Source organism: Athene cunicularia (assembly GCF_003259725.1).
Source record: "Athene cunicularia isolate RWA chromosome 2 unlocalized genomic scaffold, athCun1 chr2_part1, whole genome shotgun sequence".
NCBI lineage: Eukaryota > Metazoa > Chordata > Aves > Strigiformes > Strigidae > Athene > Athene cunicularia.
The window spans coordinates 89,078,491-89,106,160 of NW_020799095.1; the positions used below are offsets into that span (position 1 = coordinate 89,078,491).

General features: G+C 41.3%; 1 protein-coding gene across 1 annotated transcript; it reads right to left on the reverse strand.

The window, feature by feature from the left end:
* Window positions 1-27,670, reverse strand: GLIPR2 (GLI pathogenesis related 2). Its single transcript, XM_026842511.1, has 5 exons — window positions 27,379-27,670; window positions 14,754-14,862; window positions 11,174-11,277; window positions 2,622-2,699; window positions 1-1,568 (listed from the first exon to the last, which is right to left on the reverse strand). Exons 1-5 carry the CDS (start codon window positions 27,389-27,391, stop codon window positions 1,408-1,410), a joined length of 465 nt encoding a protein of 154 aa, XP_026698312.1. The 5' UTR covers window positions 27,392-27,670; the 3' UTR covers window positions 1-1,407.

The following is a 27,670-nucleotide window of genomic DNA, read 5'->3' on the forward strand; positions in this document are numbered from 1 at the left end:
AGACGTTCATTATATGTGTTAACTTCTTGGTTACAGCAAAAAGATTGTAACATTCAGCATCACAGTGACATATAATCAAGCCATAACAGTGCAGTTTATTACAACTGTGTAAACAAAAGAAAGTATTTCTGTAATGGCACTCTCCATGAACCAAATTCTGGCATACAGAATCTCAGCAGACATCAAAAGAAACATTTACAAAGAAAAGAAAACCCCAAATTGAAGCACAGTATATGAACCTGGCCAAAATAGCCTAAATCCACATTTCATAGGAGAAAAAAGTGTCCTCAGAAATTTTGCTTGCTTGCTTTTAAGGAAATTCAATCTGATTTTTTTCAAGGCATCACTCCATCATGTGAAATATTTTTACTATTACTGAATGATATGAACAAAGAGTAAACATCTCTGAATTATAATCATGTGTGTATCTCCCACTGTGACATTATTGAAGGAGACAAGATATGATTTGGGAATGTTATTATCTGTATAGCATGATACCTGCAGAAGGTATTCCTGAGAAAATAAAAATAAGTTATTGAGAAATAAAATCCAATGTGTTCCATCCAATACATTTTTTTGTGTGTAAAACATCTAACAGAAAAAGTAGTATCTTACTTTCCTGTAACAGAAGGAAGCGATTTGATTATAAGACAATGTACATACTGCAAACTGTAAGATGGGGTTTGAATTTGAAATACACTCATCTCAAATAGATTTTAAACATTAGCACCTAAAACGTAACTCTGGGATTTAAACAATTTTAGTAGCTCTCAGGTCACGCATCAGTTATGGCTTGCTTGACGGATACAATCCTGACAACTATGTTTTAGTGTTCTGTGAGATTGTCTTAATGAAAACACGTAAATCTGAACGCCGCTACATTTTACATGTGTACCTTTCATACGGGAAGTTTTGCATATGTTCCATCTGCAGAGAGAAGGCCCCACAGTAGCAGGAGGTATAGACAGAGCAAAGGAGTTACAGTTATTAAAAAATACTGGAAAACTGGGAGTACATGATATAATTACAAGCTGGTATCTTCAGTTTACAGTAAGCTATAAATTTGCCTGTTTAAAAAAGACATCCAACATGTGCTTACTCACATGCTGACACAGAGTTCATGCAAACTATTAAAAAAAAAACCAAACCAAAACCTTATAAATGTTATCCTTCAGAAATGCTGTATATACCTCATCCTCAAATAAACCAAAGCCCCCTCAGAAACAACAGGGACCTCATGTGCAGATCAACTCAAGCAACATGTAATTGCTTCCTCTGTAATGAGAAGTGAACAGCAGTATCAACCAGGAAATTTCATTGAATCGTACTTCATTTCAAACACTGTTAAGTCCAAATCCAGGTTCACTTGTCATTAAGCAATAAGACTAACTTTAGAAAAACAAAAAGTTATTTTCTTGGAGGAAGGACATTTTCTTCATAATAGCCTGGATTTACTACATTTCCAGCTGGATCATATCTAGCCACCACAAATGTTGAGCCATCACTAGCAGATGCTTTTCCAACTCCCATCTTTTTTGTGTTCTTCCAAACCATTGCTGTGAAGTGACCTGAAGAAATGGAGAGAAACATACGCACACATTTTAGATACTAAATCTGTAACATTCCCTTTAACACGTGAGGGGCATGAAAAGAAAGAACAATATAAAAATGTTTCTTTCTCTAGCAGGAGAACAAGCTAAGGACATGAATAAAACCCCTACATCTAGCATTTTGTCTTGAAAAAGCCTGATCTGATCTGGTTCAATGCTACTATTATCATTTCCATATCCAAATAAGAATACTTAGTAGGAGAACCATAAAAGAAGTAATTTTATGAGTATCTGATATAAAATTTGACAAAGACATCCCAGTCTTTACCCCCTGCAGTGTGAATAGCAGCTCTGACAGTGACTATTACTCATTTACTTCAACCATCTCATACTCCCCCATTGTCTGCATGCGCAACTGTTCAAAATAATACTGGTTTTGTGGCTTCTTCTGCCTAGCTGTAATAGCCACCCCTGCATTGTGCTGCTCCATCAGTTGTTCCCTCTACGCATAGACAAATCCCATAGGAGAAAAACATGATTTTCTTCATCTGAAACAAGCTCAAGCATATCCCTTGCTTGAGTGTTATTCAAAGAACAATGTTCTTTTGTTCATTCAATACCTGATTGTCAATAGGCAGTCAATGGCCTGTCCTGATATCCAAATTACATCTGAAGTGATCTCTGTGATTGGAGTGATATAATTTGGTAGAAATCACGTCAGTGTAAGCAACAGCATAGTACATTTAGTAAGATACTTACATGATTCTAATTTAGTATTTTCTACAAATTAATTTGCCTTAAAAATAAATTGTCTTTCAAAAACTTTGGAGTTGGGGGACAAATACAGTATTAAAAACCCTGCAAATTTTGCTTACTTCCTCATTTCTCAGTTTCCTTTTACCCTTTTGTGAGTTTCTAACATAAAACTTTGAAGAAATTCTATTTTTTTTTTCCCCCTCTCATTTTTTTTTCTAGGAAAGGAAGATTTTTGAAAAATACCTAACAAGTTGGCTAGCCAAATTCTTAAAATAAAAGATGCACTTTTGAAGAAACAGTGCTGTCTGAACTTACCTGTCCCAGAAGAAAACCCTGGGTTTTGAAAGCTGTAATTTTTTATTTCACTGTACCATCTGTCAGCCACATCCTTTCCTGAAAGACAAAAGAAATCTGCTGTGGAATTATGACATAAACACAGAAGTGTAGCTTGTTCACAGCCTGGCCAGCAAGATGATCTGTTAATAGCTGGCAAGAACTTCTATAAACATGGAGAAACAGTCTTTTTACTGAGAAGAGTTTTTGATGTGTAGGTAACATGCTAGTACACATACCTTACCAAATCCTTATTGTTTTGCAATAGCTGTTGCTACTCAGTTATCATAGAATCACATAACCGTTTAGGTTGAAAAAGACCTTTAAGATCATGAAGTCCAACCATAAACCCAACACTGCCAAGTCCACCACTAAACCATGTCCCTAAGTGCCACATCTACCTGTCTTTTAAATACACCTAGGGGTGGTGACTGAACCACTGCCCTGGGCAGCCTGTTTCAGTGCTTGACAACCCTTTAACTGAAGAAGTTTTTCCTAATATCCAACCTAAACCTTCCCTGGCACAACTTGAGGCTGTTTCCTCTTATCCTATCCCTTATTACCTGGGAGAAGAGATTGACACCCACCTGGCTACAACTTCATTTCAGCTAATTGTATAGAGCAATAAGGTCTCCCTTCAGCCTCCTTTTCTCCAGACTAAACAATCCCAGTTCCCTCAGCTGCTCCTTGTAAGACTTGTTCTCTAGACCCTTCACCAGCTTTGTTGCCTTTCTTTGGACATGTTCCAACACCTCGGTATCTTTCTTGTAATGAGGGGCCCAAAACTGAACCCAGTATTTGAGGTGTGGCCCCTCCAGTGCTGAGTGCAGGGAGACCATCACTTCCCTAGTCCCGCTGGCCATGCTATTGCTGACACAAGCCAGGATGCCATTGGCCTTCTTGGCCACCTGGGCACACTGCTGCCTCATGTTCAGCCGGCTGTCAATAAAGACTCCCAGGTCCTTTTCCACCGGGAAGCTTTCCAGCCACTCTTCCTAATTTACTAAATTACAGATTAGTCCTATTCTTTTTGTTAAGCGTCTCATGCCATCAGCGACTGGAGTTCTGCTCGACACAAACACAGTCCATCAGTTTCACCAGGGACCACATGGCCAGCACAGCCAGGCCAGGCAACTCATGAAACAGCTGTAGGACTAGGTAGAGGGAAGAGTGGGAAGATCTCTGCAGCAAGGTGCTCATCTGGTAGGTGAGAGCTGATGAAGAGCACTGTACTATCAACAGCAGATTAGGAAACAGAACCATCCACCAGTTCTTGTCTTCTGTTAAAACTTTACAAGGTAGAAGTTATAAGAATCTTCAGACAAGAGAGTTCTGTGTGGCACAGCATTTGGATCAAGATGGGGCAGAAATACACAACTTAAAGAAATGTCCTCAAATAAAGCATGTGGCAATTTAACATACTGAGTTTACACTTTTTTCTGACCAGAACCTTCTGTAACTTTCAGCCTGGAAGGCTCCTCTTGGATGAGTGCTCCTGTCATTAGCCTTCTACATACAGCTTTCACCACCTCCTCCCTCTTGGAATGTGTTTGAAAGGACTTAAGTGAGCCTTGCCAGATTTTCTGAACAAAAGGGCACAGGACCTTTCTACAGGGAAGCTTCCCACCTGTGGATGCAGGCATATGAAGACATCCCCTTACAGCTCCAAACAAACCAAGGAAAAGCGACACTTCTGACATCCTCTGGTTTTCCATGTTCTCATTAGCATTTAATACTCAAATTTCTGAGTGCATTTCTTTTTTAGTGGTTCTTACTTAGCACTTGAGCCATTGTGAGTGTCCACTTTGAGGCACTCTATCTCAGGGTACTACAGACACCTCAAACATATGTGCCTAGGAGCTGCTGCTGTGTGGAACTCCTTGTGTCCAGCACTGTCTCATCTCATCAAAGGCTTTAACTGACCACAGCTGTGTAAGGGCTATGACTATGGCCAGCAATGTAACATTACATGTCTGTGGCTCTCTAAGGTTGATGTCTGCTGAAGAAATAATCCTTCCCTGTTTTTTTATGTTGAACAGTTAAGAAGCCTGATAGAAAGGAGCAGATTCTGCTAATCTGCAATGGGTCCCATGGAACAGGCAGCACAGAGGGCAGAAGCTCAGGCCAGAACTTGCAGATTCTATGCACTCAAAATTAAAAGTCTTTTTTTCCATTACTGGTTGTTAGGAAATTCTTGTGTCAAACATTGCAGGGGGAAAGGGGGCAGGTTTTTCCCTGAGCTACATCAATAATGAAATTTCTGCTTAGCATTCCAGGATGTATAACACAAGGCCGGTTGATTTCATAGCAAGCTGCCAATACTGTTAAGCCTGCCGTCATGAAGAACTCTGGTCCCTGGTGGACTATTGGCTGCAGAACAGCAATGACTCATGTTTTGCTATTTTGCAGCAAAAAGTCTTAAACTTGCACTGTTCCAGAAGTCAGACACTGCATTAACTTCTTTAAATTTCAGATTCTTATGAGCGTAGTCTGTTAAAAGGATGGTGGTGTTAGCCTGGCAAGTCAGAGCTGTCATTGAAAAGAAAATATTGAATGAAATGACATCTCTTGAGCGGTTTGAGAACCAAAAGTACAATGAACTTACTTATGCCATACTGCTTGTTAGGAATAGCACTCTCTTAGCAGAGTCAATTTACATTTTCTACATTAAAAAGTACCAAAACCTCTCTTGCTTCCCAAAGTAAGTGTTTCAGGAACAACAATAGGTTCTTATCTCCCTGCTCTCTCTGTGCCAAACAACAGACCCTGTAAACCTGTTTTACAGCTGAAGTCTGTAACACAAATAAGTATGTGTTTGTTTGTTACTCACACTAAAGCTAAAATGAGGACTGAAGAAAGTGCAAAGAGCAATTTTTATGCAATACCAGGGGAAAAGAAAAAGCACACAGTAAAAAACACACCAAACAAAACCAAGCAGATCATCCTGTCCCACCCTAGACTTCAAAGCCATGAAGGATATAGACATGTCAGTGGTAAGATGGGTGGAACAGAAGTACAGAATGTGACTGCAGACATGTCAGGCCTTATGAAGCACCTGTACTTTATGTATACAAGTGGTAAGTGATATTTTGTAAGTAGCATTTTTACAGATATAGGACTGCATTCCCACTGCTACCAGCACTCAATTCCCTCTGTTAACATATCACTGTGATATAGCATAAAGAGTGGTTCAAGAGAAAGTCATTCCCACCCTGCTCACTGTAGCTCTAAGAAGTGTACCTAGGCTCTATGTGAAAAGAACTTAAAATCTCCATAATAGAAATATTGCAGGACACAAAGAAGTTTTGATAAAAACAATAGCTATTCATATGTTCTCTTTTTTTCCTTTTCTTTTTAATTTAAGAATACCATCATGTGAAAATGTGGTAACTTTAATTCACGGAAGATGGCAATGGCATCAGGTAAGAATACCTCAATCCCGTACATGAAAGACAACAATCACAGTTGGGTAGCAAAATCTATGACATGTTAATTGCCAGCCTTTGCAGATGAAAGCTTGCAACTTACTGCAGCCAGGCAGTGAAAGCCTAGAAGCTCATAGCTATGCTCCGTTTTTCATGTGCAGGATCAGATTATCATTATATGGCATTGCTGTCATCCTCCTTGAATTAAAAGAGTCATTGCGTCAGGCTATGAGAAAGACTAACTTGTTCCCGGCAAAAGAGAAGGTGACCAAATGACTAGGCAAATTTTGACAGACTCTGTCTTGAAATCATGTTAAAGAAGCATCCTGGAAGCGAAAGGAATGAATTGTACCTGTCATACACCGCAGGAGGTGAGGGGGGTCCTACGTGGAAGTTATTACCATGTGAAAAGACAGGTAGGTACCTAGTGATTAAATGCGCTCTCTTTCCTCTGACATACTTTTCTTCTGATTCTTTGCTCCCTGGGGAGCAGTAAATAATGTGGTGCTGGGACAGAAGCCAGTGTTGAAAGTGACAGCTGATACACAGGGGACTAAGGAGAAACTCTGCTTTGAGCCCAGTGACCCCCAAGCTTTCAGAGAGAGAGCAGCAAAGGGGTCAGCAGAGCACTGAGCTTACCTGTTTTAGCAGCAACTTGCATCCTCAGACTTGCTGGTTCACAGAACTGACCACAGTATTTCCATTTCAAATTACTACAGAATGAATGCTGCAGTCATATTTAGCATCTGCTTCCCTTGCATCTCAATGTTTTGTTGAAAATAGCTACCACTCCCCCCAAAACAGGGGTTGGTTGCTGCTCAAAATGCATTTCAATCAGAAGGAACGAACATAGAAAAGAAATCTCACTCCCACCACTCATTCCTGATTATAGCAGAAATGGTAGAAGTTTACTTCTATCAAAAAGCATGAAGGTCTCTCCTACAGTCAATGTTGCAGCTTCTCTTCTGTGGCTTCACTTGCAGAACTAATTAGTATACAGCTGTTTTTTTAGAAGTACCCTTCCTGTTTGCATTGCTGTAAACCACATTCAAAGTTTCAACACCTTCTCTATGGAAACACAGTTTGACTCCACCCTTCTCCTAGCTATAGCTGACTGATGACCTGCTTGGTTAGATTTGCTAGATGTTCATTTCAGAGCAGGCTGAATCTCGGTTTAGCAAGTTTCATCAGTTCCATGACTCTCTGGACACATCTACATCACATAAAAACTTGGTGTAACACTTTTTGAATGAGCATCCAACTAAAGTTCTGCCCAAGACTAGGTCCAGAACTTTATCTACCCAAGCTATAAGCTAGTAAGATGGCTACACTGACTGAAAGGATTGACCATATGAGGTAGGTCCATATATAGGACTAACAGTCCTGTAGTAAAGTTCTGCTGATACGTCTCTGAAGGATAGACATAATAAGGGACCACCGCATGTAAACAGGTGTCAATACTCTTGCCTGGCCATGCCCTGCACCTCATCTGTTGTACTGTTGCCTCATTAAATTTCATTTCTACTTATTATCCTGGGTGAGGAGCTCTATTCTGTGTGGATGGCAGGAGGGGGTGTATGTGAGTGCCAGTAACTGGTATCAGACCAAGGGTTGCAGGGAATGGGTGTCTGCAGCGCCAGCAACTGGAGCACCAGCGTGGGTATGAGCGCTAGTGAAGCGCCGGCTGGACTAGACAGCGAGCAGGAATTGCTACAGAAGTGTATGGCCACTGCAGGGACAATGCAGGTCTTGGGTGATGATCAGAGAGCTGCAGGTGCGTGTGTGCAAGATGCACTGTTCTGGCATCTGGAGTGAAACCACAGCCTCAGTGGTTGGTACCCCCATGTGCAAGCAACTGTGGAGACCGGGATCCAGGGACAGCCACTCCGCAGACTGAGTGTCTGAGCTTAGATGCTGCAAGGATCCACACTAGAATTTTATTTCCATTACTGGTATATACATATATATATATATATATAAAATTTAATGCTATAAAATATAAATCATATCTATTTGTTAAAATCCATTACTGGGAAATATATTCTTTTATATGTCTATATTATTTACATACATTCCAGTAACATACATCACTGCAATCAGCCAAAAAGGGAAGGGGATGAGGCCACTGATGCTGTTCCTTTTGATGTCGACTGCACCTGTTTGTGCTGATTGTGTTGTTGCCTGCATGTATACACAGGTACCTGCTGTATATATGTGTAAGCCTGGGAATACATGCTCAGCCTCAAGACTGGGAACACAAGGCTGTGGCAGCCCTATGACTGTATTTGGTTCCCCCTAACATTTAGTTTCTCTGGGCCCAGCCTTACTGCTTCTCCTCATACCAAAGAATCCTTAAATCTTTGAGTAATCCCACTGAGAAAGTTGCCAGAAACATTCTAATAAAAATCACACAGGACATATTTCTGTGCAAGAATGGGCAGCACCACAGTGATCTACTTAACAATGAGGTAACCCTAACCTCAGAAATTTCCTCAAACATTTTTTCTAGCTTTTGTTATCATGACTTCCCTTACACCAGTCTGAGAGGAAAGAAGGCAAAGTAGATTTAAATTTGCCTCAGAAATCTACCTAGATTTAAGTCATGCTAATGGTTTCAGGAAGTAATCCTCTACTTCCATCATTCATCATGCAAGTTCTTATTTTATTTTGCTTTATTTAACAGTACTGTATAAGTCTGGTGTTAGACAGCAACAGATGCATCAGTGCAGGCTCTCAGGCAGAGCATGATCCTCCAAGGCTGGGGCAGAGGGTGTCTACGATGCCCTGCCCACTAGCCCCAGTCTGTAGACAGACCCAGGCTCTTCCCTTAACAGATTTGGGTGATAACATACAGTGAATTTCTCTTACGAACTCTCTAGAGTTCATAAGCTGCAGTGTTTTCACAGGCAACACAGCATGTTCTTCACGACCACACCAACCATCCCAACCAGAATTCAGTCATCCAGTGCTTGCCTTCAGCCTCCCTACACATGAGAAATGAGATGAGGCATCCTGAGAAGGCTGACACACTACAGCTGCCAAGGCAGGCTGCAGTCTCTCGCATTAGTGGCAGATGACAGCTCACTTATTTGAACACAGACAAAGAGAAGTCTGCCACAGAGCAGTTCCTGCAGGACTGGAGGGAGGAAACAGCTGTCAACTATTTCTTGGATTACAGGGATAAACATATTTCCAGAGACAGCTTTAGGCTATGTGACTCTAAAATCCTGAATACAATTCAAGGTATTCTTGTACCAGGAGAGGAGTCAAACTAGAAGGCTTTTATAGTTGAAAGCTTAAATCTTCTCAGACAAGAAATGAATCTCCTGATGTTATTACAGAATTCAGTAAGAGCCAAAATAAACAATAGCATCACTTTTTTTTTTAGAGAGAATACAGAGTATGTTGGGGTTTATTGAGTTTTGCTTTATCTAGGAAAGAAACTAGAAGACACTGCCTGCCTTTGTTAAGCCCTTGAATGGATGCCTTAATACAAATTTCAGCCTCATTGAGCAGGGTACAAATTAACTACCCGAAGGAAACTATATGAAAAAAAGAGGAAGAATGAACCAGTTCCACAGAAATGAAGACTAAGCCCAGACAAGAGAATAACCTTATTTGAAGAACTAGCTTTCTCATTCTGCTACTTTGAATGATCCTGCTAACTTGGAAATGTAGAAGTGTTTTACAGAACAAAGGAGGATGTAGCTTAATTTTCTCAGCAAGACATTCAATCCTGTAGATAAAAAAATAGCAACAAAATTGCTCAAAACTGGCAAGTTATGTATGGAAACAGTGCACTGAAGAAAACAAATGGGATCCAGAAAAAGACAAGCATTATACAATTTATGGAAGGATTCATGTGCTTTGTTTCCAGCTCTTTAAATGGGAATTCTGTGACTAACCTCGGGGGAAGGAGCACAGGCCATTAACACAAACAAGAAGGAAGAAGTAAGCTCAGTCAGTGAGTCATAGCCACTATGCAAACTTTGCCGTACATCTGTGTTTTCCCATGCTGCTCTGAACCCTTGCCTCAGACTCTTGCAATGGACAGAATGCCAAATATGCGTAGATCAAATTGTATTTTTCCACCCCGGGTTTCTTTTTCAACATGAAAAAGTACCTAATGGAGACTAGAGTTGGCACTTGCAGAGGGATTGAGCAGTGGCCCTGGGTCTAAAACTCATATACCAAAATTTCCTGGTCCTTCAGACAGGGCCTCCAGCCTGCAGAAATGAGCTTCTGTCTCCCTGAGGCTGTGCTGGAAATTCCGGGAGTAGATGAGAAGAAAGCAAGTGGTCACTTTTAATACATCCCACCTGCTGTCTCAGCAGGCTCAGGCATGAACCCTGACTGCTGGAGGAGGCAGGAGGGAAGAACGTGCTGAACATCACTGTGACTGGGGGCTCACCGGAGGCTGTCAGCCTGGCCAAAATTCATCTCCTCAGGCATCCAAACAAAATAACTGCAAAGTTATGTGTTATATTTATGATCAGAAAAATATATGGAGTATTTTGTCATCAAAAATGAAGGCATGGAAAAAGGCTCGAAGCCTGTTTGCTGACAGAGCAGAAGAGACCAGGTGTCTAACACTTTAAAAGTCTCTGTATCTTTGGTGTCTGCACCCCACCCACCCCCTCAGTTTTTACTCCCACAAACAGGAACTGCTGTGTAGTATGCATTGGCCATTTTTCCACTTTCCTCACCACAGCTGGCCTGTGGTCAGCCCTCTCTTTGGCTGGGACAAGCTAAGAATAAGGGTGAAGTACAGGGCACTGACGGTTTCCTTCTATCCTCCCATGGACGTACAAGTAGCACTCAAGACAGCTCCACAGCAGGGACATACAGAGCAGCCTACCTGCCTCCAAAGGGACACAGCACCACTATCACAGTCCCTTACACCCTCTGTGCCTACACATGCTTCTTGCTCTCAGTAAATGTAGGTGACTGCAAACCACCATCCTGTCCCCAGGGAGCCTGGGCTGGGCTAGATGCATTTCTGAAGCAGAAGAAATGACAGTACTCATGCAACCAGATGCTTTGAGCTTGAAGTACATGAGAGAAGCCATTTATCCAGTGTGTGTGACACCCCAAGAGAAGAAAGTTTACCTGGTTGGTCATAGGATGCCCATGCTAGGTTTTCTCCACATCTTCCATTAGCAGACTCAGAGCTGTGTTTGAGGACCCTCGTGGTAGCCAATTCTTCTGCATACCTAGAAAAGGAATCCACACATTGAGTCACAGACCACAGCCACAGCTAGCAGAGAGGAGGGGGAGCAGGAGGAAGAGAAGGCAATGCAAGCAAGGAATTTTCCTGGAAGATGACAGTTTAAGTCAAGTTACTCAGCTGCAAAGCCCTGAAGCCAGAGATGCTTTAGGCTTACATAAATCTAGGAGCTGGGCAGAAGAAAGGCCTAGAGGCTATTTTTCCTGTCTTTCATGAGCATCTATGTAACTGCTGAGAAGAGACTAGAAGATATCAGAGGGCAGATCTCCCCCCACTATGTTCTGTCCAGCACCTGGAAATCCATCAGTCACCCTTAGCTGCAGCTGCTGGTAGAAAGGGAAGTACCTGCAGCAGTTGCTACAGGTGTCACATCCTGACATTTCTAGCCCCCCCTCAGAGGAGTAACATAAATGTTCTCAGTGAAATGGAAAAAAAGACAGAAGACCACAGTGGGGATTAGTCAAAGCAAGTGTAAAAAAAAAAACAAAAACCACAAACAATTTACAAATTAAAAAAGGTCAAATGCAAAACAAGAGCAATGTGCTGGGTGACAGTATGGAAGAGAAGACAACCACATGAAGAATCTGAGGCAACAACTGTGTACACCAATATAGGGATAAGCAGCACTTTCTATAGAAGTTGACATGTGTGAGAGCATGGGGTGTATTTTATTGTCTTAGGACAACAGGGTTAAGAAGAACATCATGTGTAAAACAATTATTCTCTTTATTCAACATTGGAAAGACTTCAGTCCAGAAACAGTAAAATTGGAAAGGCCATTTTTCTCATGGCACAAGAAATAGGAGGCAACATGAAGAATCATCAGGATGTAGATTTAAGAGTCAAGTAAGACAAAGCACTTTTTCTGCACTGTGCAGCAGAAGTCATCACCACAGGGTGATGCAGACATCAAAGCACATGTGGGTTTGGAAAAGAGCTAGACAAATTTACAGTGTGTGTATGTGGGGAGGAATATTCAGGGCTTATTTAATAACAGCAACAAAAAGATGAGGATACAACCTACTGCTTAGGAAAATCATGATTTCCAAGAGAAATCTGTAATTTCCGGTAGAAGATAATGGGGGAAGGATCACCACATTTGTTTTGTCCTGCTACTCCTTCCCTAATCATGAATTACTGGCATCTGCCATAGACAGGAAATTTGTCCAGCTGAACATTTTGGCCCAAGCTAGTACTTCAGTCAAAAAAAAAAAAAAAAAAAAAAAAAAAAAAAAAAAAAAAAAGAGAGAAAAAAAAGTTATTTAACTACCTCCATTAATTTAGAAATAATGAAAACTTGTCAGTTGTCAGTCTGATAGATCCTGACTAGAGGATCTCTGGATGCTCTTTCATGCCCTGTATCACTACAGTCCTGTAATTTTTCTCTTCACGGATTTCCACATCCCAAGGAAGAGGCAAGACTGGAACAAAGTACACATTGCACTCAAAGTTGCCAAGGATCTGAGACAAAGGGTGATTAATTCACTCTAGCTCAGGCAGTTGAAAGCATGAGATTTGCATCTGAGATCATCACCCTATGCTTCATTACAGTCAGAGATAAACAGACACCTGCTGAGGCTGAATCATCTCATGCTAAAGCAGGGAACCAACAGTCAGTTCATCTAACCTGTCACAATTATTGGAACTGAAAGTATTAGGAAACAGACCATTTTCAACACAGATAGAAAAGTACAGAAAAGTACACAGAGATACATGAAATATATACCAACAAAGATATCAGATATACCTAAAGAAAAGGTGAAGTTCTTTGAATTTAAGATTATGCAAAATCTGTCTTGACAAATATGAGATTTTTTATAGTTCATGTCTTATTCAGATCAAACCAGTTCTGATTCTTGCTATCAACCAGTTTCACCAGTCTCTGAACATGTGTCTTTTAATTCTTACAAGTTACAGACCACAACCAAACAAAGCTTTCTTATTGTTATTCATCACAGTGGGGAAAGTCAGCTGAGACCAGAGAGGACTGGGAGGAATTCCAGAAGGATCTAAAAATACCCAGCAAGGGGAATAGCACACTTAGAGATAAATGTGGAGCACTGCATATTTGACAGAATAATCTGAACTATTCATACAAGTTGACTTGTTCAAACCAACTGTGGCATTTTGGAGACACAAGTGTCATTGACAAGTCAATTAAATTTCTTCCTCATTGTGAGGCATCATGTAAAACAGAAACAAAACAACCCTTTGAAGAACAGAAAGAAACCCCCAGCAGATTACAAAGGTATGTGCATGAGTCACCGGCATTCCTGTATCCAGTTATCATGGTGTCTCAAAAAAAAAAAAAAAAATAAGAAGTGAAAAAGTCAAGAAGGAATCAGGTTTTGCTTGCTACTAGAGTGCATGTCCACACACCACATACACGGTGCATTGTACAGCACAATGCCTGGCAGAGATCTCTGGTCTAAAAGTGCATGAGCTGGTGCATCTGTGTGACAGCACAGCACCATCCTGGGACAGTAAATCAGGTTCTGGAAAGGCTACAGCCTCTCTGGTTTCCAACCAGTCAGCACAGAAAAGTCTGCACAGTTATGGCATAAAGCCTAATGGGAGATGAGATCTCACGTCTGCAGGGATCAAACTAGCCACTACTTAGCTATTATGGAAAGACATTTATTTTCTGAATAGTTTAATCAACATTTACTCTTTCAGGTATCTCCTTTGTACTGTGAAGATTAGCCTGAAAAAATTAAGATTTTTAAATCTACTTTGAAAAAGGTTGCTGTAAAGGGAAAGGAAATAATCTGGTTGTTATCTGCAGCAAAGAGGACAAGCAGTATTGGACCTAAATTTCTCTAAGGAAGACTTAAGTCAGACAGCAGGAAGATGGATCCACTGTACGTTAGACTGCCAAGAAGTTGTGCAGTCTTCAGCACTGAAGAAGAGGTAAGATGTGTTCCTCCTGACAAGCTAGAGAACAACATATACTGATTTTACTTCTGGGGCAGGGAGATAGGCAGTGTGATCTGAAATCGCTTCCTTCTGATTGCATTGATCTTAGACCAGTCATCACTTCCTACCATGAAAAAATTACTTTCTCACTACTTCAGCTGCAGTGGATATTCTCCATCAGATGGCAATCCATCATCTGACAGAGGTGGTGATGAAGCATGTTTTAGGCAACTACCCTCTGCAGAGGAGACATACCAGTGTAGACAGATACAGCCCACATCTGGAAAAGGGTACAAGAAAGATTTACACAGTTGTGACCACAGAAGCATCCATGTGACCAGCTGCTACTACGTGATGGGGAAAGAAGGGATGACAAGAGTTGGGGAGGGAGACAGAAAGAAGAGTAGAGTCCCTCACTTTCCACCCAGTAAGTCTTAATTAAATATCAGAACATCAAAAGGCAAATATTTTTGCAGTATGCACAGTCAAACCTTACGGAAAAAAGTGTCATAAATCTCATTAGAGAAAATAAAGGGCTGAACTCACTGTTGGGCTCCTCTGTTTAACTTCTTGCAGAGTTTTAATGGGGGGACTCCGTGTTTCTTCCTGTAGTCATTGTGTGCTTTCAAGACTTCTTCAGCAAATTGTTTGGAAGCTGAAATCACATCAAAAAAATTGAAAAGGTCTGTCAAATACAGACATTAGTGAAGACAGAAAAATACCACCCTCATTACCTGGGAGTAGGATGAAATGAACCATTAATGCCTTCCATCCAGGAACTAACTCTTAAGAGGCACTCCCATTGGGATGGTACAGACTCACTAAGGTCAAAGAAAAATGTGAACCTTATTCCTTTCCTCAATAGCAAGGTGATTTAGGGTTAGTTTGACTGACTTTCAGTTTAAGATTTCAGCACACTGCATCATGTTGCAAAGAAGTCTCAGAGTAAGCGACAAATAGGTCCTTTAAGGAGATGCACTAAAAATCCAAATTATTGTCACGGCATGCAAGAATTTTCCATGTTAGTCAAGACGTCACCTAAAGAAAACAGAGACACTAAAATGTGTAGAACTATGCAAATACTTTGAAACATGCACCACTCTTTTTATTCATTATACAGTATAAATTCATAGAGAACTCAAAATGCACCTTTATTTGGCTCAAGACAAATAATTGTTCACAAACAGCAAGTGATAAGGAAAGAAATGACTGCTGGGGATGATTTTTTGTTGCCTCCTGTGCTAGAGTGCGTTTGGGAAATATCCGAATTCCAAAGTTACTGCAGAGGTTTTTTTAAAAAAAATCTGTTTGTACCTTGACAAACTTGGAATTTTCAGCAGCACAAGGCAGTGACAAGCAACAAGTCACAATGCAATTCACCTTGATGACAATTTCAAGTTACCTCCTTTTATGACTTTGCTGATTTTTTTCCCAAGATTCAGAGGCAAAAAGTTTTCCCTGACGCTGGCCACCCTGTGGAATTTTCTGCTTTAAAAGAAGTTTGGAACCTGAAACAGGGTATTGGGGAAGTTAGAGAGGTAGGGATAGCATCTTCAAAACAGAAGTTTTCACTTCCCCTACGTTGCTGAAGCTTCTGAACAGACCAAGATATCTTTGAGTGTTTACTCCACTTTTACCATGACACAGGTTTCTACATCATAAGCTTTATTTCAGAATATCCTAATTAGCATGATTACCATTTTCCTTGTAAGACACTTTTGAAGCCCAAATAGACCTCATGACTAGAAAATGTTTTCTGTTATTAAGCTTCCTCAACTTCCTCTCACTACTCAATCCTAACAACTATAATCAATCACTCTCCGTTATTAGTATGTACGCCATTCTGCTGTTTGTAATGATGTATTATCTTCCAGCAGAGCTGTCAACTTGCACAAACTGCTCTCATAAATTTTTTCCTAAGGCGATTATTCAATCCATGCTCATGCTTTAAGCTGTTCTCACAGTCCTCTCCAGTTTCCCCAACAGCTTTGGGATAATACAGCAGCCGAAGATAATCGCAATATCCAATGCACATAGAAAGCCATTACTGTTTCATGCAGTAACTTAAATCTTTTGAAGACAGTCTGAAGTTGGGTTGACCTTTTCTAGACCAAATTGTTATTGTGGACATATATTTAATATGCTTTCAGGCTAGATTTTTTGGTATAAAACTGTTGGCATAAAACAGCAATAGGAACCCTGTTGAGTAAGATGAGATCCACCCACCACCTCTTAGGTTTTCCTTCAATTTTGTATGTCACAAGTTGCATATCATAGAACAAAACAGGAACCTCCACTCTGGTGTTTAAGCACCCACACACCCTTTTGCTGACAAGCCTGTCTCATCACTCTTATTATGATTTCTCCCAGCTCACTGATTCCATCAGGCCAGAGTCCTAAACCTTTCATATGCTGCACCATACAGGGGTCATGGCCTATTTCTATGGCATCTATCATAGGTTACTGAGAAAAGCAAGCCTGCAGCCAGGGTGCTTAATTTCACTGATGCAGGGTGCGCTATGCTTCCATCAGGGAAATTTTCAGACAGCCTGCAGATCAAAGAGTTGAAATACACAGCTTTGGAAGTTGTATCACATACTCAAGGCTGCATTTTTCTGCACAAGGTCATCTTCAAGCTTCTGGCTGTTATCACCTAGCTTAATATCTCATCCACTCAGCATTAAATTATAGATAAACAATCTGACCTACAAGTTTGAAAGTTTCTATAAAAATTATTTGCTCCCAATGACAATAACAAATTGAAATTCTCATTAAAAAATAAGTCAACTGAAATACAGGTTTTGTCAACTGTCAGTCCATCTATTAACAGAAATCTTGTGTAATCCAGCTCTGTACTAACATTTTGACTTAGAGACCAACAAGACATGGACAAAACTGAGTTTCTTCTAGCCATGGTAGGCACTGATATGCTGTCCCTAGAGCATCTCAATCCTCCCCTTCCCTCAAAGGTGGCTGCTAAAGAAACACTAATCTACTGTGACTCAAGCTCATGTGCTAACTGCCTGCCTCTGCACGGCTTCTCCCATACGTGCTGATGTGTGGAGAGGGACGCCCAACTGCCAGCTGTATTTCAGATTTGTTTTGAAAGGCATGTTAAGTTTTTCCATTTTACCAATGTTCCATACACTGAAAAGCCAGATATTAAAAGTGAGAGTTAACGGGAGTTTTCAGGCTTCCACCCAAATGGCAACAGCTTCCCAAACAGCTTTGGAGACGTACTTTTTTCCCCTTCAAGTAGGTTGCTTAAACTGCTAGAAAAATTATTTCCTACTGCCAGGAAGTTAGGTTTGGTCATGAATCATTACACAGCTTAATAAGTAAAACCAGCTATTAGATATAGTTGCTTGCTTCTCATTATTCAATTATTTATCTCTATTTTGGATTCTTCTGGAACACTGGGTAAGGTCATGACAGCACATGACAATGAAATCCCAGGCTATGATGTGGTACAGAGCACATCTTACAGTTGTTATGGTTTGGGACTTTCAGTTTCATTGATCAACTTTGTGTTACCACAGAAAAGTAAGCAGAGGCATTAAGGTTGCCTTTTCCCATCAGATTTCTTTTTCTGAGTATTCTATTTCTTCATTCTCTTATGGTCTCTAAACAGTGCCAATCTACTCAGTCTTTCTCAGGTGAAGAGCTCTTCACTCCTGAATCCTTCCTGCCTCTTCTCTGAACACTGTCTTCTTCTGCTCTGTTCTTCCCTTAGTCTGGACATCAAAACAGAAGTGGGGTATCTGAACATGTCTTCCACAATACTAGCTGCTCAGCATCACCGCTGCAGCTGTCAACTGGACCTAGTCCAGTGGTCTTGCAGAGCTGCAGGATGATGTGGGGAAAGAGTAATGGCAAAATATTTCACAAAACATAAATCCTCTCTATCCAATATTTACACAACAGAAATGCTATGGGTAACCCTTATGTCAGCACTCAGGACACATTTTTTTTTTTTTTTTTTTTTTTTTTTTTTTTTTTTTTATGGCTAGGTATCCACTCCAGTGATTCAAGAAAGAGCACAGTATCAATTTCTAGAAGTATCATTGTCTCTCAGTGGTCTCTGTCCTATTGTTTACAAATTAATATTCATTGGTAATATCGTACTTTCTGTATATACCATGGTTTTCTACTTAGCCTTCAGATAATTAACATAATACAATCAACAAGAGAAAATTGCGGTTGTTCACCCCGGAGAAGAGAAGGCTCTGGGGAGACCTTATTGCAGCCTTTCAATACTTAAAGGCAGCTTATAAGAAAGATGAAGACAGACTTTTTAGTAGGCCCTGTAGCGATAAGACGAGGGGTAATGGTTTAGAACTAAAAGAAGGTAGATTCAGACTACATATAAGGAAGAAATTTTTTACTATGAGGGTGGTGAAACACTGGAACAGGTTGACCAGAGAAGTTTGTGAAAAAATTCATTGGAGGCTTCAGGGAACTGTAAAGTGATTATATCAAGAAAAGCTTTTTTATCCCACATAACTGAAGATACCTTTATTTCAACAAACTTCTAAAAGCATATTAACAGACTGGAAACAAAATTCTTGAGTAAAAGATATCCCCGCTTCTAATGATCACATTTTCATCTAGACCTTTCTAAGAGACCTGACGTATTTATCATTAATAATCTTTATTCTCACTTGAAATGTAATTCCCCGGAAACTATCCCTAGCTGAATCTTTCACACTCCGAGAATAATGTTCCTTCAATGGAGAAGTGATGGATATTTAACTGATATGAGAAATATTAAGAGGACAGCTATACCTCTACTGCATTTTGACTCAGCACTTTGAAGTCACAAACACTCCAGGATGGTCTTATACGGGCTGGCCTCTGCAATGCCACAGGGAGAGAATATTCCATGTTTCTTTCTCTGTGTATTTGACTGCTCTTTCCTGCTCCCTGTGTGGGACAGTAATGTCTTTAAAGACTGGCCCTTAATGGTATTCCTAAATATGTCATTTGGGAGCATGGATCTGACACTTCAATTCATGAATCACTTCCAGCCATAAAAATTGACCTCCTTCAGTGCTAAACTCCCCTGTTCTCTAACAAAACTGGCTGATTGCTTGGAAACATAGAGAAATGAAATCATACATACATCCTGGAGGGAAGGAAAGATAAAATGATACTATGTTCAGAAAGCATTATATCCTGGGTGGGGTTTCTTTGTCTTCTTTTACACCTCTGAACCAAGAATTCAATGAAAGGGCAACATGTCCATCCCATAAAATAGGCATTTTATGGGAGATAAATAGTGTTGGTACATCATTTCCCTTCCAATTTAAATTATCCTATGACCCTACTCAGAGTTACAAGAGAAAGTATTGCTTATGGGAAGGAAAGGAATTGAGGGGTATAGTTAGACAGGAGTTTGAGTGCAAGTAGTTTCCTGCAACATTCTTGTGTCTATCAGGCTGCTCAAAATACCTTTCCCTTCAGCTCAGGAGATCCCTTTTCAGGAAGGAGATTCTCTGATGTCTTTCAGCATTCAGTTTTGCCTGAATTTTTCTTACACACCTGCTTGTCACAAGAGTGAGCTTCAGGAAAACAGTAAGATGTCTGAGTTAATTGAACCTGATGGACAAAGTCCACACTCATTTTATTATCTGGGTTTCCTCTACAGCAAACCAGCAATTTAATAACCTTGCCATATGACATAACATGCTGTTTTCCCCCATACCCAATTTGAGGCATATTGCCTGAGAATATGAAGCCACTGGTGAAATAATGTTTCAATGACATTAGTCATGTCACTATTTGATTGCAAATCCTATTCTTGCTATAATAGACAGTGTTGATTACTTCCTCACTTAAGGCCTTTTATAAACTGCTAGGCAATTGACTGCCCTGATTAAAAAGGAACACCTGGTAAACTGGAGACTGCACAGCTCTGAGAGGCAGCGGAGCCTTCTGTGATATAAGCATTTAAAAAAAAAAAAAAAAAAAAAAGAGCGCAACACTAATCAGCAGTTTTGAGCACTGACAGAACCAAGTTGTCACTTTTATCGCTGCCAAGGGTGGGGGGGGATAAGTCCTCTGCTTGCAGCCCCTCTCTCCTCCAAACAATCAGACCAACAAGCCTGCTAACAAGCAGTCACTACCATGGAGTGGTCATCTTGCATAAGGCTGGAAATGACTACTCATCACAGCTAGACGAGCCAGTGGTTGGTTTGCATGAAAGACAATCAAAAATATAATTTTTATTGCTATGCTGCCATGGAGGACAACTAAGTATTGTAAGCATGCCACAGATCCACACAGACAACCCTCGTAGGAAGTTAATGTGTAAGATGCTAGCCCTTTAAAAAAAGGCTAAGGAGATCCTCTCATTAGTAAGGCCTTGTACTCTTAAGCCTAACTGACACATAATTCCTAGCATACATACATTTCAAAATGCAAAGCCACAAGTGATCTGTGTGTGCTAGAACTGACCATGCTATGCAGGAGAAGAAAGTGAAGCAATCTTCTCAATCTCTTCTCCCTTTCCAACATCATATCTGCTTAGAGTTTCTAATTACAGTAATTTATGAAGAAAATAAGGTGCAGTTGTACTCACTAATAAGTAACACCAGAATCAAAGCTTCCCTACTACTAAATCTGAGCTTCAGCCATTAGGTTGTGATTCTACCTTAAATCAATGTTTGCATGACAGCAGCATGATACTATACCTTTCAGCAAGTAACAACTCTTCTAAGCCCTTTGTAAATCATTTGCATGTCTAATTGGAGTAATTTTTGATAGTGACTTATTCAAATTTTGGATACTGCATATTCTTGGGCTCTGTGGATGAGCAGCAATAGAGGGAGCCTTAGTAGCCAATGCCAAGATCATTTTACATAGCACTGTTAGCTGTCTGGTGCCAGCCAAAGTCTTTGCTAAGTGAAGAATTCTGCAAAGAAGAACTAAAGAAGGGTAGAACTATCCCATGTCTCCTGGGATATGCTCTGCCATTTTATAGCTCTATGATTTATGTTCTACCATTGCTTGGGGTAGCCATACTTGAACTACTTTTCATCTCATTAGCTCCAATACCCTCCCACCTTGCTTTTCTGCCAAGGACGTCCAAGCTAGCTGGAGCAATGCTCGAAGTATGTTTATTTATGCACCTCCCTGAGCCATGGAAATATGGCCACGCACATTTCTTCTGATCACTGATGTGTAAACTCAACTATCCGGTAGCCCAGACAAGGCAAGGAGACACAGGAAGCTTTCTTTACCCATATTTACTATCAATTACAGCATCTCATTCTCACCCCCTGCTCAACAGGCTAAACCCCAGTTCTCATAACTCAAAATCTTTAAAACCATGGTGATTATTTCACAGAATCATAGAATAATAAAATGGCATGGGTTGGAAGGGACCTTTGAAGGTCATCTGCTCCAACACTCCAACCACCCTGCATCTTCAACTAGGTTGCTCAGTGCCCCATAAAACCTGACCTTGAATGTTCCCAGTGATGGGGCATCTACAAACTCTCTGGGCAACCTGTTCCAGTGTTTCACCACCCTAATCATAATCTTCCTTATATCTAGTCTGACTACACTATGTTTAAAGGACCAAATAGTCATATAGTCCCCACACCACCCCCAGAAGGTAAAATTCCACCTAAAGCCCCAAATCTTTAAACCTCTTGATTTCAATATTCCTTCTGCAGCTCCTGTTGCTTACACACTGGCCCAGTGCTTGGGAAAAAAAAAAAAAAAAAAAAAAGACTGCAGTATGCACAAGGAATGTACACACATGCCTACACCCAGAGACTGCAGTTCCAAAGGGAAGCCCTTTGCATCTCTCCAGAAAACTAGTGCCATACCTACAACACCATGTCATGGACATCTCCTCCTATGACCTGCCATGGGGGCAGTTCAGGGGAATATACTCCTCACAGTCATAAATCCTCATACAGTTGAGCTGTGGAAGCTATAGAAGCTATCAAAGTCTGAACACCAGGAAACACTTTTTCATTGTTAAGGCAACAGAGCACTGGCAGGGGTTGCCCAGAGAAGTTGTGGAGTCTCCATCCTTGGAGATATTCAGAAGCCATCTGGACACGGTCCTGGGCAACCAGCTCTAGGTGACTGCTTGAGCAGGGGAATTGGACCAGGTGACATGCAGAAGTCCCTTCCCACCTCAACCCTTCTGTGAGTCTGAGCTGAGTGGTCTCTTAGTAATGGGTCTTCATAGGGAAAATTCAATAACAGGTTATAGCCTACTGCAGTTCTTCCCAAACCACTTGGAGGGTCACTTAAGTGTCCACCATGTGCCAATGGCCCCACAGAATTTACAAGTGTGACAAACACATAAGGTATGATTAAGCACATATTCAAAAATTTCTTAACATCTGCCTATCACAAACTATCATCAGAGCTGTCTCATGGAAAACAGTCCCCCTGCCCCTGTATTTACATTTACAACAGGGCACGAAGGCTTCAGCAACACATGCAACCCCATTTCAGCTTTCTTTCAGCGAGGAAAGCCCTCACAATCTATATTAGAAAATGGCTCCCAAACACCACCCCTACAATGGTGGCATGGCAAAGCTTCAGAAGGACAGTTAACTTACCATCTCATGCAGCTCTGCAATAATCATGCTTAAAGGTGAGACCAGGCAAAGCCCACATGATTTCTGTTCAAAGCCAAGATTCGCTCTGGTAACTCAGTTCAGTCAATTTTAAACAATATTAAATAATGTCTGTGATGGCCTTAAACAGGCCCATAGTGCCTTCCTCCACAACACCCCAGACTACTACTATCTTCTCATACCTGCTTGCGCAGGAGCCAGTTCTGAACCAGAGTGGTTTGGCCACCTGCCTGGCCTCACTTCAACCCCCTCTGCAACCCAGCCCACCTCTGGCAGAGCTGCTGTTCAAACTTTCAAAGACTAGGCAGAACTTGCTTACATCTGCCTGTAAAAACGTAACATAGATATGTTCAGGCTAATCTTTCAGAGAACAGCACTGCTTCTACCAAAATAGTGATGTGAAATAGCCTTCTGGCCTGCTGAGAGATGTAATAAACAACAATCAAGAGACTCATTTTCTCATACTTTTTGTTCCTGCACACAGAGCAGCAACTGAGGCAAATTCAAATCCAGGAAAGACAGACATGATCAACTGTACTGATAGAAAACAAAGAGTTTGAATGTTTGCAGTAATAAAAGCTTTCTTCATGCTTAAATTATTTTGAGAAACATTTCTTGGAGGATTCAGAAAGAAAAGCTGATGTTTTTTGATGTGCAACTCTACGGCATCAGAAACCTTGGTAGGTATATTGGTTACTACAGAGCATTACATCCTATTCTTTGTAAGCCCTTCACATCCGTTTTGGTATTTATCTGACTTGAGCATGAGGAGCTAAAGCTACTAATCTAACAGTCAACAGGAGCTGCGTTCTCCTCCTCCCCTCCACCAAAACCCTGATGGCTCAACAGACATGTAAAAATTGAGCCCAGAATACTGTTTGCTAAAGCCTGATGCCTTCCTTGCATATTTTTCTCTATTTGCCATTTATTGAACTTGAATCAAGTAACCAGCGTGTTCTAGACACAGAAACTGGAGAATTGTGGGTGTTTTAATTGAATTAACTTGATGTTTGAAAGGCCCTTTTCCCATCACACCTTCCAGTGCAGTTCTAGTGTAAAAAGAAACACCTAATAACTTCAACTGATGACAAGTTCTGCAAATGCCCCGCTGTTACCAAACACAAATGCTTGGTTGCTAGCAGTTTAGACTAATTCATTTCCTCTCTCCCCACCATTTCTGTAAAACCACTCAGCATGATTCCTTGTCATTTTGGCAACTTATGAGTATCGCATTTCTCAGAAAGCAAACAGGTCACGTCTCTAGTATGCTTGTACTTTTGTTACAACCTGCTACAGCTGTCTCCTACTGAGATGCTATAGTACAAATTTGCACTTCAGCTGAAGATGTATCTCACTCTGCAGAAAACACGACTGTTCTTTTTACTGTGCTCCGAAGGTGCATCTTAAGAGTTAAAAAACAGCACATGCTTCTAGGGAAGAACATGCACGGAGAACTGCACCGAGTTTGGTTCCCATCTCTTCTTTCGTCAAAACCCTTTCTCGGCCCTTATTTTTTGTACTGACTCAACAAAAAGTACAGTGGGTAACTCCCAGCCCTTTCTTTGGAGTCCCACCCACATTTGTAGAGGGGGGAAAAAAAAAAAAAAAAGGCAAGAAAAACAAACACTGTAAAAAGATAGCAAATATTTACTGAGCCCATCCTAGTCTTTGTCTGATAGCATTTGCACCCGCTAGCTAGAAGAAACAGGGCGATTCCCCTGCCATCACCGCTGCCCGGTTTTCGGAGAGCAAGCGAGGGAGCCGAGCTCCCTTCTCCCACCAGGCCGGGCCAGAGGGGAAGCGGAAGAAATGAGCCTTTCAGCAGCCTTTTTCTGCCGCCCTCCCAGCCTTTTTGGAGACTCCCGCTGCGCAGCAGGAATCCCCGCGCTCCCGAGCGGAGGAGTGGAGCTGGCAGGCAGCTGCTTCCCCGAGCATCGCCCGCAGCTGCTCGCATGGATATCCCCTCTGGGGCGAGGGCTGCCCGCAGGACCCCCGCCGCAACCCCGCACAGCTGCACGGGGGTCAGCGCCCAGCCGACACGGCAGTCTTAGCAACAGGGCAACAAAGAGCGGCCAACTCACCATCGCCTCATTTCCTGCAGAAAATACTTACCCCAGTCTTTTCGGTTCAGGCTTTCTGGGATCTGCACTGCTTATTAATCCACACGCTGTCCGAAAAGACAAGAGCAGGGGGAGGGCAGAGGGGATCCCTGTGTTTGGCTTAAGTATTTGCAGGAGCTATGGCCACGGGAGGCATTTTTGTAAAGCTGATGAGGGAGTTTCAATATGAATTTGGTTTTAGCAGCCTGCAGCTTCCAAGGAAGAAAGCTGAGTCAGAGGTACCGATGTCTTCCAACACTCAGCTCTACTCCGTGAAACAAAACCAATGCAAAGTCTCTAGCTCTGATACTAGCAATGAACATTCCTTCAAATATAATCCAACTGCTGGTAACAACACATTACTAGAGAGTTTTTAATCAAAGAACTGAGATTTTTCAACAGGAGGATTTCTTTGCCTGAGGATACTTAGACCTCAATATAAAATTTACTGAAGATAAAAAGTTAAAGAAACTGCTCTGAAGACATTTATTCTAAACCAGTGGCCCCACTTTACATGAATTAGAGCATCCTCAAATTTGTCTCTGCCTTAAACTTTCTGATGCAGGACGAGCTTCTGTTTCAAGGTCAGACAGATCCCAACCTGTTACATTTCCACATATCTAGTATAAACATGCCTGCATCATGTCCTCAAGACTACTGCAGCAAGAACACGAGGTATTTTACACAAAACACAGAGGAAGTGGTGCTCTGTAATACAAATAGCTGCTCTCGCCCATTGAAAGGCAAACCACACTAAGTGATCTCAGACAGGAATTTGAAAACTTCAATGCACTGGAAAGGGCAGATGGGATTTAGTCAATAAACCAATTGTCAGGACAGGATCTCAGTTTTATGATTCGTCTAAAAATACCACATGCAGCTCAAAGACAGTAACCTGGACCCAGTTTACCATTGATTTGAAAAGCGTGACACAAGCAACAAAACATTTTTAACATGTACTTAGATCTCAAGCTCTATTTGTATAACTACTTAGAGATGCAAACATCACCCAAACCTTGGCAAAAAGGAGTTTCTGGTCTGTTGTTGCTCCTAAGTGTGGAACGATCAACTGATGTACAGTAATAAACATGCAGGAAATAACTAAGACAGTAATCACCTTATGACTGTATTAGCAGTTTGCATATCTTAAAAGGGGATTTTAATAATTTTGGGATTGGGAGGTGCACAGTAGAACACCTCTACTGCTTTTGCCCAGTGTGCTTTGCTAATGCAATACACAGCCACTAGACTTACCTGGTATTTGTACTTTTTATTCTATTAGCAAGGAAGTGATGAACTTGATACTTCTTGGCAACTACAGTTATTTAAATTGTTACAAGGTTATTTACTAAATCCCAATCCACTTGAAAACATATGCAGCTTCCAGGACACAAGGCCAAAACCACCCACTGGCAGCTATATGGTGCTTTGCCTGGACTGGGTGTCATACCAATAAGCCCTTTACAGTCACATCTGCAGACAGCTCTGATCTCATCTAGGATGATGACCTTTAAAAAATGCAAAAGGAAAAAACCTCAACACACCCAGGCTGAGGCCCATTAACGTGTTACTCGCACCAAGATTTTCCTCAATTTTCTCTGGAAGAGCCTATGGTTCTGAGTCAATAAAGTACTAGGTTTTGCTGAGCACATCCCATACGTGCTGTTTACGCACAGGACAGATAATATGTTGCCAGACTGATTTGTCACAGAAATAACGTCCTAACCACAAGAACAAAAATAAACCATCCAGTTTCATAGCTGTTTCAGAAAATCGGCAGAGATTTTTGCTCATGACTCTAAGAGGACAAAGATGCAGAAAGCCCTGGGTACAAGCTCTCTCTTCTTAAGGGCTCCAGCTCCTTGGCAGCTTCAAGAGGGGTCTCTCCCAGCTGAGACTGTCAGAGCAGAACACACAGACAGCTGGCAGCAGCAGGGAAAGGACCAACAATGCAACCAGCAGCAGGAAGAGGCTTCACAAAGATCTGCACAGCTGGCAAGAGACTTAGGAGCCGAGCAAGGCTCTCCTCAGTTAAACGGTAACTAAATCTTAAATTTAAATCCTCCTGACAGGAAGGGTGATAAAAACCTTCCCCCGCTCAAAGCATCCTGCTGCCTATCTGCAAGGCAGGTAAGTTTTGTCAGACAGCTAGACACAAGATAATTTTAAAGCTATAGGGCTTATAATTATTTAATACAGTAAAGCAAAACTATTGTTACAAAACGTAAACTGTATATAAAATACAACTACCTCAGCATTGTGCAGGCTGGGGAAAGCGGGTCGTTTTTCTTGGGTTTTTTAATCTAACCCTGTGTCAAGAGAGGAAGCTCCTCCCAGGCTGTACCATGCACAGATGAAAGCAGCTTTCTCCGAGGAAAGCCACTAAGCTTTAGCAATGCTTTCCAAGCACAAAACTAGGCACGGACATTGTGAGAATACACAGCCAACTGCACGAAGGCATTTGCTCACCTGATTTTCCCATGATCAAGTGGTGGTTTGGGATTTGGTTTTTTTGTTTGTTTTTTTTTTTAAATTTCGCCTGCTGCCTCCTCTCTTGACTGAGTTTCGCTGCAAAGTGCCAGGGAACGAAGCGTTTGCAATTTCAGCGCAACTTCTTCAGTCGCCTGCGACCGCAGCTGAAGAAAACTCAGCAACATGAACCCGTTACCGCCCCTTCAGCACTGGAGTAAGCCTGCCCATGCCTTATAAGGCATAGGGACACCGCTTTTTTTTCTTTAAAAGATCCTGTTTAGGGTCAGGA

Bases quoted from the DNA above. Each gene is read 5' to 3' on its own strand.
- GLIPR2 (XM_026842511.1), bottom strand. The intron at 2,700-11,173 runs GTAAACTTTCTT...TTTGTCTTTCAG, and splicing joins GGCATCCTATGACCAACCAG to GAAAGGATGTGGCTGACAGA. The intron at 1,569-2,621 runs GTAAGTTCAGAC...CCATTTCTTCAG, and splicing joins AGGGTTTTCTTCTGGGACAG to GTCACTTCACAGCAATGGTT.